Source organism: Antedon bifida, chromosome 10 (assembly GCF_963402885.1).
Source record: "Antedon bifida chromosome 10, ecAntBifi1.1, whole genome shotgun sequence".
NCBI classification, from domain to species: Eukaryota; Metazoa; Echinodermata; class Crinoidea; order Comatulida; family Antedonidae; genus Antedon; species Antedon bifida.
In genome coordinates this window covers 5921396-5936356 of record NC_136235.1, presented here as the reverse complement: position 1 = coordinate 5936356, position 14961 = coordinate 5921396, and the positions used below count along the sequence as shown (strand labels likewise).

The window sequence follows — 14961 nt, the reverse complement described above, 5'->3', positions numbered from 1 at the left end:
TATCCAGTCATACGTACCACGTGATCTAAACTAACAAGTGCTTAACAATAATTATTATTAGGCCTAGGCTGGGCCTAGTCTAGGACAGAAATTACTGAATGTACTTTAATTTTATTTTTGCGCAACAAACAAGCAAAATATGCCAAAGGTTAATTATGATGATGACCAACAAACAAAAGACAAAGACAAACCAAGCGTAATAATAATGATGATGATAGTAAAATAGTGCGAATTGAATTCTATGTTTAGCGCCACGCGGATGAATATCTTGGTTTAGTTTTCGCATTTAATGGGCATTCGCCCTTGTTGGTTGTGTGTGAACAATAATTTACTCGCGCCGCGTTTTCTCATTCTTTTCTTCGCTTGGGCCTGATAAGAGAAGGCTAGGTTTGCACATTGAAGACTACAAAAATCTTTTTATCTGTACGCAAATATCTACGGAAGCCATGGGAGAACCAGAAACTGGGTATAAATTGTTTATGTTATTTTAATTAATGACATTCCGACATTCCTACATGATACAATACAATTAAAAGTAGATAAGATAAAAAATCATGCACCGCGCCTATCTAGCTAGGCCTAGCGTAGGCCTGGCCCTAGTAATTTATAGGATGGTAGGCTTGTTCCCAACACGTACACGAGACGCGTGACACACACAGTAGAGCATTCTACGCACGTGTCGCTTTGTGTTGGCGATAATCTTATTATGGCCAACACTGGATACGATTCTTGTCATGTATCGGTGTGTTTGATTTGATATCGGCATTTTGCCATTTCTAGATTTATAACCTTGATCGGTAAGTAAATGTGAATTTAAATCTATTCTAGCTGTGCTCCATACAAATTACCGGATTTTGATAAAAAAAAAATAAAGCGCAATCGATTTTATCTGTCTTATCACTAGGCCTATCCCAGTAAAATGGTGTTTTTTTTAGGTCGGAATAAACGTATTCTATTGGGAATTCTGCACATGGTTTGTAAGGCCACATACAAAAATACTTGTTTATAATGTTAGAGGGCGAAAAAATCAGTATGTCTACCTTTCTTTATTGCATTTATTGGTGAAATACACATTCAATTTCAATATATTTTGTCAATAAAAATGCTGTAATATCTTACTACTGATACTTTATTGTCGATTTGTTATTCTTCAAGTTAACGAACGGTGTACAGTATCAACAGTAACATTATATTTTTTCATTCAGGGTTCTTTTCTAAATCTACTCTAGGCCTAATATAAATTTTAGTCTTTGTGGGCATTCCAGTTAGGGACTAGGCCCCATTTAATAAAATTTGCAATGTTACCTCTAGGCCTACAATAAAATATAGTTTTCTTGTTTTTGATTGATAATTACTTTGTTATTTTGCTATCAATAAACAGAGCATGGTGACTCAAGTTGTACCGTATTTGATTTTGAAAGACTAAGGATACATCGCACAAATAAAGCCTGGTCCAAGTATAGTTAGCAGATTGGTTCCTGACAATATATTGGCTTAAAAATCATGTTTAAACCAAAAAAGTTTTTTTCAATTTAATATTTGAGATTAATTTTAAATCCTTTGTGGATAAGCTGTTGAAAGGAAAGAAATTATAATGATTTGTTACATTTTTCATCAACAGAAAGGTGTATGTTGGTAACCTAAGCTTTCAAACTACGGAAGGTCAGTTGGGATTGTGTTTGCGGGTGCCTGAGGCCCTAGTCTGAAAGCCATCCGTACGAGAACATGAGAAAGAACGTTTCTTATTCCGATAAACTGTAATACGTCTACTCAAAATATTAGTCTGTATTTGCTCAGTTATACAAAAGTTCAGTTTGGTTTTTAATGAATACAGTATATTAAAGCATTCGTTTAGATCTCTCTATGCTTAAAATAAAGGGCAGTAGAATTGTTTCTGACCTGATACTGGATTACGATTTCAACTTTCTCATATTAAGACTAAAATCTAAAGTTCTCTTTGTTACGAATTGGTTGATGATAGAAATGGTTCCTTTTGTACCCGATTTACACATATTTTTAATTGTTCACACCTAATGATTAATTTTCTTTGTTTGTATCTGTTCAAAATCAAATTGAGGATTCTTAAAATTAAGACAATTACATTTTGCTTATGCATTACTGTAATAATGTAGAACGCATTATGAACACTTAATTCTGGTCCTCAATTTTACGAATTCTCAATTTCACATATAATAATTGAAATTTTAACATACATACTGTTACATATTTTGCAAAAAGTTAGCACAGTTCAAACAAATATTTGTAAAACCGTATGGTAGAAAAAAGTTGTGTGTGCCTTTTGTTCTGTGTATAAAATTACTAATACTATAATATTTATGTAAACCTTGTACACTGTGAAAGGGTTACATAAGATACTTGTAATATTTTCCATGCAAGGTAGTGTACTAAATACACATTTGTTAATTTTTGGAAAAATACTGAATTTTTACAAATTTCATTGACAATTTTTTTTTGCTGTACTATCTAGTACAACTCTGCATTGACTTTTTAAAAATTAAGTTAAATCAATTCTTTAAAATCGAAATGGTAATGATAAATGGTTTATGTTGACATACTGTAGTACTACTCGGAGCTTGTAGAATCGCCTGAAATCCCAGGGCAACCAAATATTTGTGTCGGGCATGCACATTTATACGTCGATTGGCAACCTCTTTAAATCTAAGAACATTTATTGTACACTTCAAAAGTTTTGGTCTGAGGAGCTAAATATGAATGTGTATGCAATACATCTACAATTAAAAACAGTGGTTTGATTTGTAGAAATTGTTTTCATTGAACACACCATTGAAGAAAGCCATGTTTACTGGTACTGGTAAAGTTGTTAAAAATTCAATTTTGGAACAAGTCCATATCAATACAAATAACGATACAAATAAATAGTTGAAAAAAGAGGTTCGACTACAAACAAGGTTCGAAAAGTACTGTGAAAAGAGATAATGAATATAGTAGTTGGGTCGTCATGAAGTATTTATACTGTACCATAATTTTGTTTTAACCTTTTTTAATGTTAATACAGTATGTACTATATTTCATGAAAATTTGACCTTATCGACTTAATGCAGAGTTGACTATACTGAGCATAGTTGCTTAGTTGTGAGTCTTTATGGCACGTGGCACGTATGTTGCCTAATAACAGCACAGTGCAATTAGAATTGCACTACTTGGTTTAATTAAGTTGCGTTTGATCATGCAGCTGAAACATTAGTTCTTTTTTCTAAGAGTAACTGTACTTTGTTGACATACTTTGGATCATTTTTTAAAAATGAACATTTGGTAAAAGCAGCACAGTCATTTTCTTATGATGCTTGACACTTTTGTGCTTGCATTACTGCGTAAAAATATTAGGAATACTCGCTTGTTTTACAATTATGTTTTATGAACCCTAATCTATACATTCCTAAAACTACGTTCTTAAATCTATCAACCAAATATTTTCTTACAGACGAATTGCAATCTTCTTTCAACAACTTTGGGAAGGTCACCGAAGTAACTATTATCCGAGATCGTGAAAGTAACAATAGTCGTGGTTTTGGATTTGTTACATTTGCCAATCAAGAAGACGCAACGAGGTCGATTGACAGCACAGATGTTGAGCTTGATGGGAGAGTGGTAAGAATTTCTACTACTGTTCTGTAGATAAAATATTTTTGTCAAATGTAAAAAACAATCTAAATTTAAAACTATAATGTCAATAAACCCTTTAAATTGTCAAATATCAAACTGCACACATAGCCTAAGTTGTCAAGTTAATTGTAGACACCCGTTGTTTTTTTTTACAGTTGAGAATCCAACCAGCAACGTCTCGTAGTGGCGGCGGTGGCGGTGGTCGAGGAGGTAGGTTTAAAAATGTCGACATCATGGCATGACTGAAAATGCATTATTAATATTTAATTGAGATTAATTCTCTGACGAAAGCATGCAAAATATGCCATTTCCTGAATATACTATTTATAGTTTACTATTCTTGTTTACTTTATTCAGAATTGTATTTTTTGGCCCTGCTCTGAGTCCCCTTTGAATCCAAGGCCCCTGGGTTTGGCTAGTGAGCCCTCATAGCTATTACACCACTGGATATGTAGTTTATGATACCATTTTTTAAATTGTCAACTGTGCTTTTTAAAAAAAATCTTTGCGTATACTCCTAACTTATTTCTCCATGCTTTATACAGTTCTTTAACTATGTTTTTCCTTATAGGTTATAGTAGAGGTGGCGGAGGATATGGAGGTGGCGGCGGAGGATATGGAGGAGGAGGAGGAGGATATAGATCCAACGACAGAAGCTACGGTGGCGGCGGCGGTTATGGAAATAGCAGGAGTAATTACGGAGGTGGTGGAGGAGGAAGATACGGTGGCAGTGGCGGAGGAGGATACGGTGGCGGAGGAGGATACGGCGACTATGGGCAACAGCAGTGGTAAATTTATAGACCAAACTATGTTAGCAGTATCATGGACGAGTCTTTGTAAAAAGTTCTTGGGAGGGAGTCTGGGGCATTTAAAAAATGAGAAATTTTTCCATTGTATGTGTTTATATTTGTAGTACTGGCCAGGTTTTCTTTATCCTAAAAATAAGCATTAGTAATTATAGTACATTATATAAGGTTTTCCATGAAAAAAATAACTTTGCATGTCTAAATGAACGGGTTCATTTATCTAGTTTTAAATAAATTAATTTTGATACCCATTTTTACTTCACGACTGTATTTTAAAGCTTTGATAAATCACGGAGTGGAATTTTCAGCCGTGTATTGTATAAATAGTATGCTACTAAAATAATGACATGCATTTTTTTGGTTAAACATTCACATATGTATATACGGTTTACTTTGTTCTGCTGGGTTTGATTGTACTTGACTATTGATGGCAGTCTTCCACTCAATTGTGTCCATATCAAATATTATTTCGTATAGCTCGTATTCCATTAGTTTCCTTAACATGCTGTGTTTTCAAATAAATTTTGTTAAATGTAGGCCTTTTTGTGTAGATTCTCTTTTTTTTTGTAAAGTACTGTAGTAATAATTGTGTTGTAGTACATTCATATTTACAACTCATCATAAAAAGCCATCCGAGAGAAGCTACAATAAATTCAAAGTACTGTAGATATATTTTTTCATAAATTTGCATATAATTACCGATTTCAAAGTGCACACATTTGCCAGTTTAATAACGTGCGCATGTGTGCTTTTGCAAATAAGTTAATAAAAATTAATGGAATTTATCACAGAAAGTACGAAGAACGAAAATCAATTGCAAAATCGACATTTTTACGCAATTTCCGAGCTTATTTAGTAGCACGGTATTTGTACAATATACATTTGTCGAGTTTCGTTATTCTGAATTTAAGAAGGCCGACTTAGGAAACTGAAGACCGCCCTCTTTAATAATCAAGAAGAGGAGGATCGGGTGATCCGCCGAGGTGACGTGTAAGAGCATGCAGTCAAGATAGTACAGTACTGTATATCTTTCCCACGTGGCAATATGTAGTACAGTATCTTTGATATGCAGTGCAGCAGCACGTGCAGGAGGGAAACCACACACATACTACCAGGCTATGCGTATAGGACATACTTCTAAGCCCAGCTTAGTATACTAGTAGTAGGCGGGAGTAGGCTATTATATAAACTATACTACTAAACTAGGCCGATGTAATACTATTACTAGGCTATACTAGAGACAAAGATACTAGCTAGAGGGCCAACCTGTAGGGCTAATAATGGCCCATGGACTGCTTACTCATATTCTAGGGCCTAGAGTACTGTAGTACAGTAGTAGTAACCCGTTAGTAGCCACCTATCTACAGTGCTACTGCATGCTGTTTCGCACACACCTTCTATTTCCATTTCAAGTGTTGAACTAACTTTATTGTGTGGATAGCACCTCAAACCTCAGAATCACATATTTTAAAGAACATAATTATAATTGTTTTTTGGGCCTAATTGTACTAAATTTTACCCATGTAATTGCCCATTTTGCTGATCGAGTTTTCCACCATAGATAGTGAAATTAGACAATATGAATGTAGCAAAGCGTCCTTAACCTCATTTTTTCCAGAAATTGTGGATGCTAAATTTTTAAAAACCAATTTCAAAGATGAACCTCAGAGTTAAACAGTACTTTTTGAAATTACAATATGTGCAGTTTACACAAACTATAAAAAACAGTTTTTTTGCAAGGTGTCACCGCCATTGTATAAAATCCAATTCTAAATTTTACAATTTTTCACGAATGACATTTTCTGAAAGATGTCTTCCTCCACTGTTCTTTTCTGGTTTTGTTTTCTGCCATCAAAATTCATTTCCTGCTACAATTGAAAAATCAAATACATTCAATTCTCCAAGAAGTTTCTACATGCAGTCACCAAAGTATGTCACATTGACCCATGAATTACTTCCTCAGCTAAAAGCACCATTCATGATTTCTGAACATTCGCCCTCAGAATCTAAAATGGATGCAACCAGTTCTGTTCACATTCCTTGGTCTGCATTGGAGTCTGACTCTGTAAAATTCAACGTAACAGAATTGGTTTCACTTCAGACTTCACTTGTACAAGATGTGTATAACCGCAATTGTGATTTTTTTATAAAAGGCATTAACAGTATTGGAACATTAGATAACGACATTTTGAAGGATTGTTTTAGATTGTTCGCCAAATTGAAAAATGTTGACCAACGTGTAATAAAAATATTTGAACAAAAATGTTGTGACCAGATGGATTTGTGGTCTGTGGAGACTGTTCTTCTTGTGTGTGATGCATTCCATTTGGTGAACTATCACGCTTCGTTGTTTAACATGAGAATGTATGACTATATGGAGAAACGTATTCAGTCACTAAGTAAGCACAATATTATACAACTGACTTTTCTCATTGGTGAAAATCGCAAAGTTCCATTCTTGCTTTTTAAAAAACTACAGAAACGAATGCTAGATTTCAAAGATCTTTTTACTGTATGTGAAATAGGCGTTATTTGTGATGGTTTATTTAAATCACAGACTCGTATCACAGCGACAAGACTTTTAACTAATTTTGAAAAATGCATAAAACTTGAAGACCTTCGTGCTGTTGAAAGTCACAGTATTGTTGGGATCTGCAAGATGTATAGATATTCCTATTTTGGTTCAGAGTCACTGTTCAGCAAAATTGCTTGCGAAATTGTCGATAGAATCCCTTCACTGCATATAGAGGCAATAACTCATATAGCTTTGACCTATTCTACTTTACACATGTTTCATGCTCCACTAATGAATACCATTGCAGAATGTTATGTTTGGAAGATAAAACATGGTCGCTGTAAAGATGTAACCAAATGTCTTTGGTCAATGAACACCTTGGCTCATGTTCCTCCAAATGCTAACAAGTTTTACAACGTTGCTGTCTCTGAGATACGAAAACGTTCAGTTGAGTATAAAAGATTTCCCAATCAACTAACGGCAGCTTTACTAGCTCTAGCTTATGTAGACATTTATCCATTGGATCTTATTCATTATATATTCAGCAGTGAAGTTTTGGATTCTATAAGAAGTGAGTTTATATAATAACTGGTATATCTGTACATTATTACTTGTTTATGTTTTTAGAAATTCAAACCAAAATAAACTAAGCCCGTTGATTAAAAAAAAGAGTTTGAATTCAATTCCAACCCATTCTTTGGTGACCCCCTTTCCCCATGGTTATTTGGTGACTCCCCTTCCTAAATATTTGATAATGGTAATAACATATTTATATTGCGTTCTATATAATAATTGTCTCTCCAGTGACAACTTTTATCTCCTTTAAGCATCCCTTCATGTTGAATGCCATCACCAAACTCTGCTCATTTGTCTTTCCACAATGACATTAAAAGAAGCTTCTGAAGAGAAGTATATTTTTTAGACCCTCAAGTACATAAAACAATCCTACACATAATTTAATGTGCAATGATTGATTAAACATTAATTTTAAAAAATGGAAATTATTGAAATGTTGAATATATTTTTGTTTTCTTCTTGCAGAGTATAAACAAATTAGTGGAATTGATCTGAGACCAGATCTTCATCTATTGAACTCGGCATTATCAATTGATCGTCCTCTTTTTAAGGAAAATAAATTACTAAAGGTTGGCAACATTTTGTTTCTTTTTAACAGACTAAATACTGTAGTACTCAGAATACAAAAACTCTGGTCTTCTTATATAATTATAATATTTATAGAAATATACACAAAATTATTTCACTGTTGGTAGCCATGGGTAAAAAAAAAAAAATATGGAAACTAGAAATAATATTTTTACATTATCATTTACTTTTCCTTACAATACAATAAATATGCTTTAAATTGTTTTTTAAAGGATTTCTTGAAAGAAGCCAAATTACCTGATGATGTTCATGCTAATTTGGGGCAGGAAATCAATAAAAAGCAGTTTCTGAAACCCGTTATTTCAAGTATTTCTCAAATTCTTGAAGATTCAAACGTGATAAAACCCAGGTTCATTCTACCTTACATGAAAACAATCGGTATGTGGAATCTATCTGTCTCAATATAGCTGAATAGGTTACATTACCAACTAATTTGATGTGTTTCATCTATAGCCTCGATCGCACTGGACTTAATTTGGTCAAATTAACCAGAGTCTCTGACTAAATTAACCAGAAAAGTCTGAACACTGGCTACAATTTCTTCAGGCTTAAATTAACCAAGTCCAATTACTTACTTACTTTTACTGACCACTGCCTGCCCAGTAGAACTTACCATGGTTTCGTTAAAACTAACCATGCCGGCTAAAAGGTCTAATCCGAACAGCGTCTCGGGTAAACGCATGACCTTCACCATGCGAGTCCATTGTAGTTTTTAACATCACTGTTTAATTTTGGAGTGAAATTATCCAAGTGCCAACAATGGTCAAATTTACTGATGGCCTTGGGTAAAGTTACCATTTTTCAAGTACAGTGCGAACAAGGTTTATAAATTATGTTTTCCTTACAACCAGGTATAGAGCTACGTTTATCTCATCGATCAAATGAGCTTATTCCAGTTACAGAGTGGGACAATCTCAATGCAAATGTGCAAACAATTTCACCAGCAAGTGCAATGGTTCAGAAAATCATAGAACAGACGTCAATACCACCAGAAAATGAGTTAAAATTAAATGATACAGGAATAACTAGGTAATTACACAAGGTTGTTTTTGACAAGAGCACAATGTGCAATACCATTTTGGATTTAAAAGATGTTGGAAAAAGAATTATATAGGTGGTTTAGTATTTATAGAACCTTAAAAGAATATAAATTACTTTTACAACTAAAAATTATTTATTAATTATTTAGAATTGCTGTTATGCTATGGTCTAGAAATCATTATCGTTTTGGAGCAAAGGAAAATGTTGAATCACGATGCCTTCTGGGACTTCATGCAATGAAGAGGAGACATTTGATGTTGCTAGGCTACAAAATTATAGATGTAAGCAATGATGTTCAATGACAGAAACATTTAATTTTCTCTTGGATCGTCTGTGTTCCGAGGTTTCATTTCATTAGTCTAGAGTCATCTGATGCCAATCAACTTCGGCCGATTATTATTATTATTATTATTGCATTTAGCAAGTTTATTTAAAAACAACAAATATGGAAATGAGCAATTATCATAATTTATATATGTTTTTAAATTTCAGCTTCCATTTTTTGAACTGGAACACATAGTTGGTAAAGAGCAGGGCCTTAATCAGTACTTGAGAAGCAAATTGGAAATACTCTACAACAAATGAGGCATAAGTTGAAAGACAATGGGATCAAATTGAAAATAGTTTATTGTTGATGATCTGAAAAAATGAGTACAGATTTTACTAGTTATTTTGTTTATGCTATCCTATTCACTGGACAAACATACTATACAACAATCTTATTACAAGTTTTTGAGTGTGGAGAGTTGTTTTTTGTCACATGAAACTTCATTAATATCAGATATGTAAAGTACCTTCTTTTTTACACAAAAGCCAGGTACAGTGACGATTTATAGGATGTTTGGGATTACAATAATAATAAAAACAAAATTGTTAAAGCAATTTTAAATAACTAAATAATTTATTAAATTTTATAATTATAAATAATTTAACATTGATCAAAATATATAATAGCCTCTTAGAATAACTATTCCACATTGGTTTTATTTTAATGACATAGAATGTAGTAACATTTGAGTTTACATTATAACGTAATACTGGAGGAAGCACACATGGATGGACTAAAACCCTCATGTTATATTTAACATATTGGGTTATTAAATTCAACATGAACATTCTTTAACCTTCACCTTTTGAAAAACTATATGGTAAATTAAAGACTGGCAAAGTAATATAACGTCTACTTTTGATGTAGTTTGACGCACTCCAGATATTCATTGACATCTTCTGTTGAGCCCATTACAACTGGACATCGATCATGGACGTTTGTTGGTATAACATCAAGGATCATTTCTTTACCTGTTGTAGCTAGGCCACCTGCTTGGGTCACCAAGTATGCCATTGGATTGCACTCGTACATCAGACGAAGCTGTATTTGAGAAAATAAAACTATATATTATTATATATTCTGTGCTATTTTACTCATTGCAAAGACACATTGAATTGAATGTAAATTGCAGGCTTACAAATATTTTTAACAATTATTCTACTATAACATTCTATTGCAAAAAACTACATGCTTTTACATAATGTATATTATATATTTGTACGTACTTTGCCTTTAGGACTCTTGGAGTGTGCTGGATAAAGGAAAATGCCCCCATATTTGATAGTCCTGTGCATGTCGGCTACCATTGAACCAATGTATCGAGCCCCATATGGTGATTTTCCTTCCTTCAAAGAAAATAATGACTAAGTTTGCACAAGATTAGTATTAAAAGTTAAATCATATCAACAGTTGGAGGAAAAATGGCAAAATTAGCACTGTGGTCATGTTACAAGAGTTGTCAAAACAATATAGATTATCTGATAAAAATCCTAGAAAGTAGGAAACCTTTTGCCATTTTTCCCTGACTGTCAAATCAAAAGTTGGATTAAATTTTTGCTACATTTTACCATTTTGTGAATGTGCAACAATAGGGTTTTGTACAGTAGCATTTTTGTCTATGCCACACTGCCATTTTTAAAAAGGTAATAGTACATTAATGATACTAAAAAAAGCATTTTTATAATTACCTCCGGATACTTCTTTTTATGAACATAATCTTTGACAGCATTGTCCCAGTATTGAGCATAGCCTTCATTAATACTAAAAATCTTGCCTCTTGGCTTAATCTTCATGTTATCATCAGTCAAAACAAATTCACCAATAGCCTACAACAACAATAAATAGAAGATTCAGTGGTTGATGTTATTGCTATTTATCAATATTTGCTTGTATTTTTCAGCTGAAATAGCTTATTTATCAAACCATCTTATTAGAAAAATTATCGTAAGACAAAAAATCCTTGCTTATGTGTGCTTAACTGCTGGTTAGTCAAATGGGTTGTACCTATCCCGAAATATTACCTTGTCCAATTTCTAGGCTATCTTACTGAAGATCAATATGATTATTTAGCATCCATAATACTGCAGAAAACGCATTAGCGTAGCCTTTCCGAACATTCAATGTTCCGGCCTAGCACGCTTGCGTTGTCAAAAAAGAATTTTTCTGTTCAGAAATAAGATAAGTTAAAATTAAGCAAATGTTTTTGCTTAGATATAAATTATTAATAAATCTTACTCTTTTGCTAAGCAAGTTTGATAAATCTGGCCCATGCTTCCCACTTTCTTGACCCGCATATACACAGCTCACCCCTTTATTTTATTCCTTTCAAGATTTTAGCCCTTTAAAAAACCGCATATCTATCCTGATCCGAAACCACCCATCCGCTCCGAGTTGTGTGTAAATGGTCATAATATAAGGAATAATAAGATTCTATATTATTTTTTATTACCGTTGCCACTCGTCTTGTGTAAATTGGCCTTCTGGAGTAATCATGAGTTACAACCTTAGCACTAGGTATCAAGTTTTAACCTGAGATTAGAAGACTCCCTGATGCGTAATAATGTCATCGAATATTTAGAGCGCTTAGAGTTGCCAAAAAATTAAATTAAGAACTATGGAATATTTGTAGCAAGTTGCTGAGTAGACAAGAAAGAACTTACTGGATCAAGCATGAATCCATTGACACCATTTCCAGAGCTAAGAACAATCATAGTAGCACTACCATAAAGTGCATATCCAGCAGCGACCATGGATCTACCTGATTGCATAATATCTTTGTCAGTTACTGGGCCTTCTTCCGCCTGTGGAGCAATAACACATCCAAGAATGTCATGATATGATACAATTGGAACCAGACTCTCTCTGGTGTGTGTGTGTGTGATAAGATATGTGGTAGAGAGACCTGCCTAAAATGCCTTTTCCATCATATTTTGGAGTTTGTGTTCTTGAACATAGTGTTGAAGTAAAACCATAGTGTCCCAAATAGGATTTTTACTGTATATTATGATACATACTTGTTTCCAGATGCCAAATATGGAACCAATAGATACAAGGCAATCAATGTTAGATGACCCATCAAGTGGGTCAAAACTAACAATGTATTTTCCTTTCTTCTCTGTCTCAACGATAATGCATTTTTCGTTTTCCTCCGAGATCAAGGCACATGTTGCAAAGGTCGACTTGAGCATGTTGATGAAGAGATCATTGGCCAAGATATCAAGTTTCTTTTGTTCATCTCCTGTTGTGTTGCTTCCTCCAGCAATACCATAACTAATAGCATAGAAAAAATGCAATAAATAAATAAATATTGACATCATTACAATGTTGATGAGGAATTACCAATCCATCAGTGAGGTTTAACGTGTGCACGTACCTGTGCGTGCAACATGGCCAAAAAAACATTCTCTATTTTTCATGAAATAGAATAGTGTAACAAATAAATACTGTATTTAATAATCAATACTTAAAATACTATATTTATATTCAACATGCAACACTAAAATGCATTCTATCTTACAATTATACATAATATGGTCATGCGAATTTATTATATTATAAACTTATGGGATACGAATCGACATACAGTATGCAAGTACAGTAAATGGCAAAATAATTATTCTATTGATAGTCCCATCCCTGACTGGAATATTGTCAAGCATTGACACTCACAGCTTAGCAATACCCGCCTTTCGGACAGCCGATGATACGGCCTTCACAGCCGTACAGATGGCGATGAGAACCTGGGTTAATTCACCGGTTGCTCCGACGTGCCTACGCTGTTCTTCCAACATAAAACGAGTTAACGTCATAAAATCTGTTCTCATTCCACTGCCTTCCATGTTTTTAAAGTTGACTTGTATTTTTGTAGTGGTATACAGGCTAAAAATACAAGGCTGACTTAAATTATTTTAGCACGAAAAGAATTTCATCAGGCACTCTCTACGTGGAATCAATGATGCGTGACACACGACGGTTATCTTGTGTTGACCCCTCTCTTTTAACCAATGAGATAACAGGAGCCGGGGGTGTGTCTAGGGCGTGTGTGTAAATACTCGGCCGCGGCACGTGCGTGCGTGCATCCGATCGTGTGCACGTGCGCTTGTTTCATTCTCCTCTAGTGTGTAGACCATTGAACACATTTATGCAAGAAAACATAAATAAATGAATTTTGAATACTGTATTTAAAAACAAGAGAGCAGCCTTAATACAAATTTGATTTATTTTATTCGGTTTTTAAACATAAGATTAAAAGACAATATGAAAATATATATATTTGAAAATATATAATATATTATATAATATGAAAATGGTTGAACTTTTGAACAAACTTTAATTTATTAATTTTTTTGCTTGTATTATTTGAGGTAACTGCAGTCTAACTTATATTTATTCATATTCAAACATTTTTGTTTTATTGTGTAATACATATGCAATTCAGCCATGTGCTGCCGTGTATGTACTTTTAAATGTGAATTTTTGAATAAATATACCGAGATATACAAAAAATTTACAAGCAAATAAATTACAATTAAATAAGAAACCAAGGATAGCCCATAAAGTCGAAAGAAAAATTGGTAATACAACTTTAAATAAGCAATAAATATGCCTATCACTATTGAACAAAATTGTACCGTGATATACATTTAAAATTAAATTATTTTAAATTTGGAAAAAAATAATTTTTTTAATGCAAAAAGCAGTCGATTTATACCAAATAATTATGAGTATAGCCTGGGTGCAGAACAGTTAATATACACATTTGCGGGAAAAAAGTATAGGAAAATTTTTTTTTGGTTTTTCTGATAGAGTATACCATATAGAATGTCAGAAAAAAAATCCCCATCCCAGGGTCTTGGGGAAAATTTTTTACGGCACTTTTAAATTTTGGCCTATATAACACACACAAATTCCTATTAACACACACAAATACCTATATATAGGGGATAGGGAAAATCAATTAACAGTTTTTGTTACTTGGAGTTGTGTTTTAATGATTAAAATTAGTAGAGGCTTACTTTAATAACTACTTCTCATAGTAGTTGATGAATCAAGTCGATACGATGACATCATCATGCCAGAATCCAATATGGCGTCCAATTTGGCGGGAAAAATAGGGTATTGCTAAACCCCGCAAACCCCCCGCAAACCTCCAAAAAAACATAGCAAACCCCACCGAACCAACATAAAAGTGATTGAATCATGAAGTGTACGACCCAGTGGGTATATAAAATATTAAATTTCTACTGTTAACTACTTATTTTGGGGATAAAACATCATTTTTTGGTTAAAAATTAGAAATCATTTTTTACCAAAAAATGATGTTTTACCCCGAAAATAAGTAGTTTACAGTAGAAATTTTAATTAATATGATTCAATCACTTTTATTATGTTGGTTCGGTGGGGTTTGCTATAATTTTTTGGAGGTTTGCAGGGTTTAGCAATCATTTTTGACCAAAAAATTA

The 14961-nt window shown here is 33.4% G+C and overlaps 3 protein-coding genes across 7 annotated transcripts; 2 read left to right on the top strand and 1 right to left on the bottom strand.

Annotated features, from left to right (window-relative positions):
• The first annotated feature begins 305 nt into the window (after positions 1-305).
• Positions 306-4987, top strand: LOC144854012 (RNA-binding protein 3-like). The gene is made up of 5 exons (XM_078711894.1): positions 306-466; positions 1622-1662; positions 3464-3630; positions 3801-3855; positions 4217-4987. Exons 1-5 carry the CDS (start codon positions 447-449, stop codon positions 4435-4437), a joined length of 504 nt encoding a protein of 167 aa, XP_078568020.1. The 5' UTR covers positions 306-446; the 3' UTR covers positions 4438-4987.
• Positions 4988-5412: 425 nt separating this feature from the next.
• LOC144854908 (FAST kinase domain-containing protein 5, mitochondrial-like) lies at positions 5413-9828 on the top strand. Of its 5 annotated transcripts, none has more exons than XM_078712922.1 (7): positions 5413-5506; positions 6070-7537; positions 8008-8111; positions 8343-8508; positions 8982-9159; positions 9320-9452; positions 9664-9828. In XM_078712922.1, exons 2-7 carry the CDS (start codon positions 6109-6111, stop codon positions 9754-9756), a joined length of 2103 nt encoding a protein of 700 aa, XP_078569048.1. In that variant the 5' UTR covers positions 5413-5506; positions 6070-6108; the 3' UTR covers positions 9757-9828. The 5 variants fall into 5 exon arrangements, with proteins under 5 accessions (XP_078569048.1, XP_078569051.1, XP_078569052.1 ...); XM_078712925.1 differs by lacking the exon at positions 5413-5506 and adding an exon at positions 5507-5623 and having other exon boundaries at positions 6605-7537; XM_078712926.1 differs by lacking the exon at positions 5413-5506 and adding an exon at positions 5537-5613 and having other exon boundaries at positions 6605-7537.
• LOC144854909 (fructose-1,6-bisphosphatase 1-like) lies at positions 9781-13443 on the bottom strand. The gene is made up of 6 exons (XM_078712927.1): positions 13169-13443; positions 12514-12769; positions 12160-12300; positions 11188-11325; positions 10726-10845; positions 9781-10540 (listed from the first exon to the last, which is right to left on the bottom strand). Exons 1-6 carry the CDS (start codon positions 13336-13338, stop codon positions 10352-10354), a joined length of 1014 nt encoding a protein of 337 aa, XP_078569053.1. The 5' UTR covers positions 13339-13443; the 3' UTR covers positions 9781-10351.
• Between the last annotated feature and the right edge of the window lie 1518 nt (positions 13444-14961).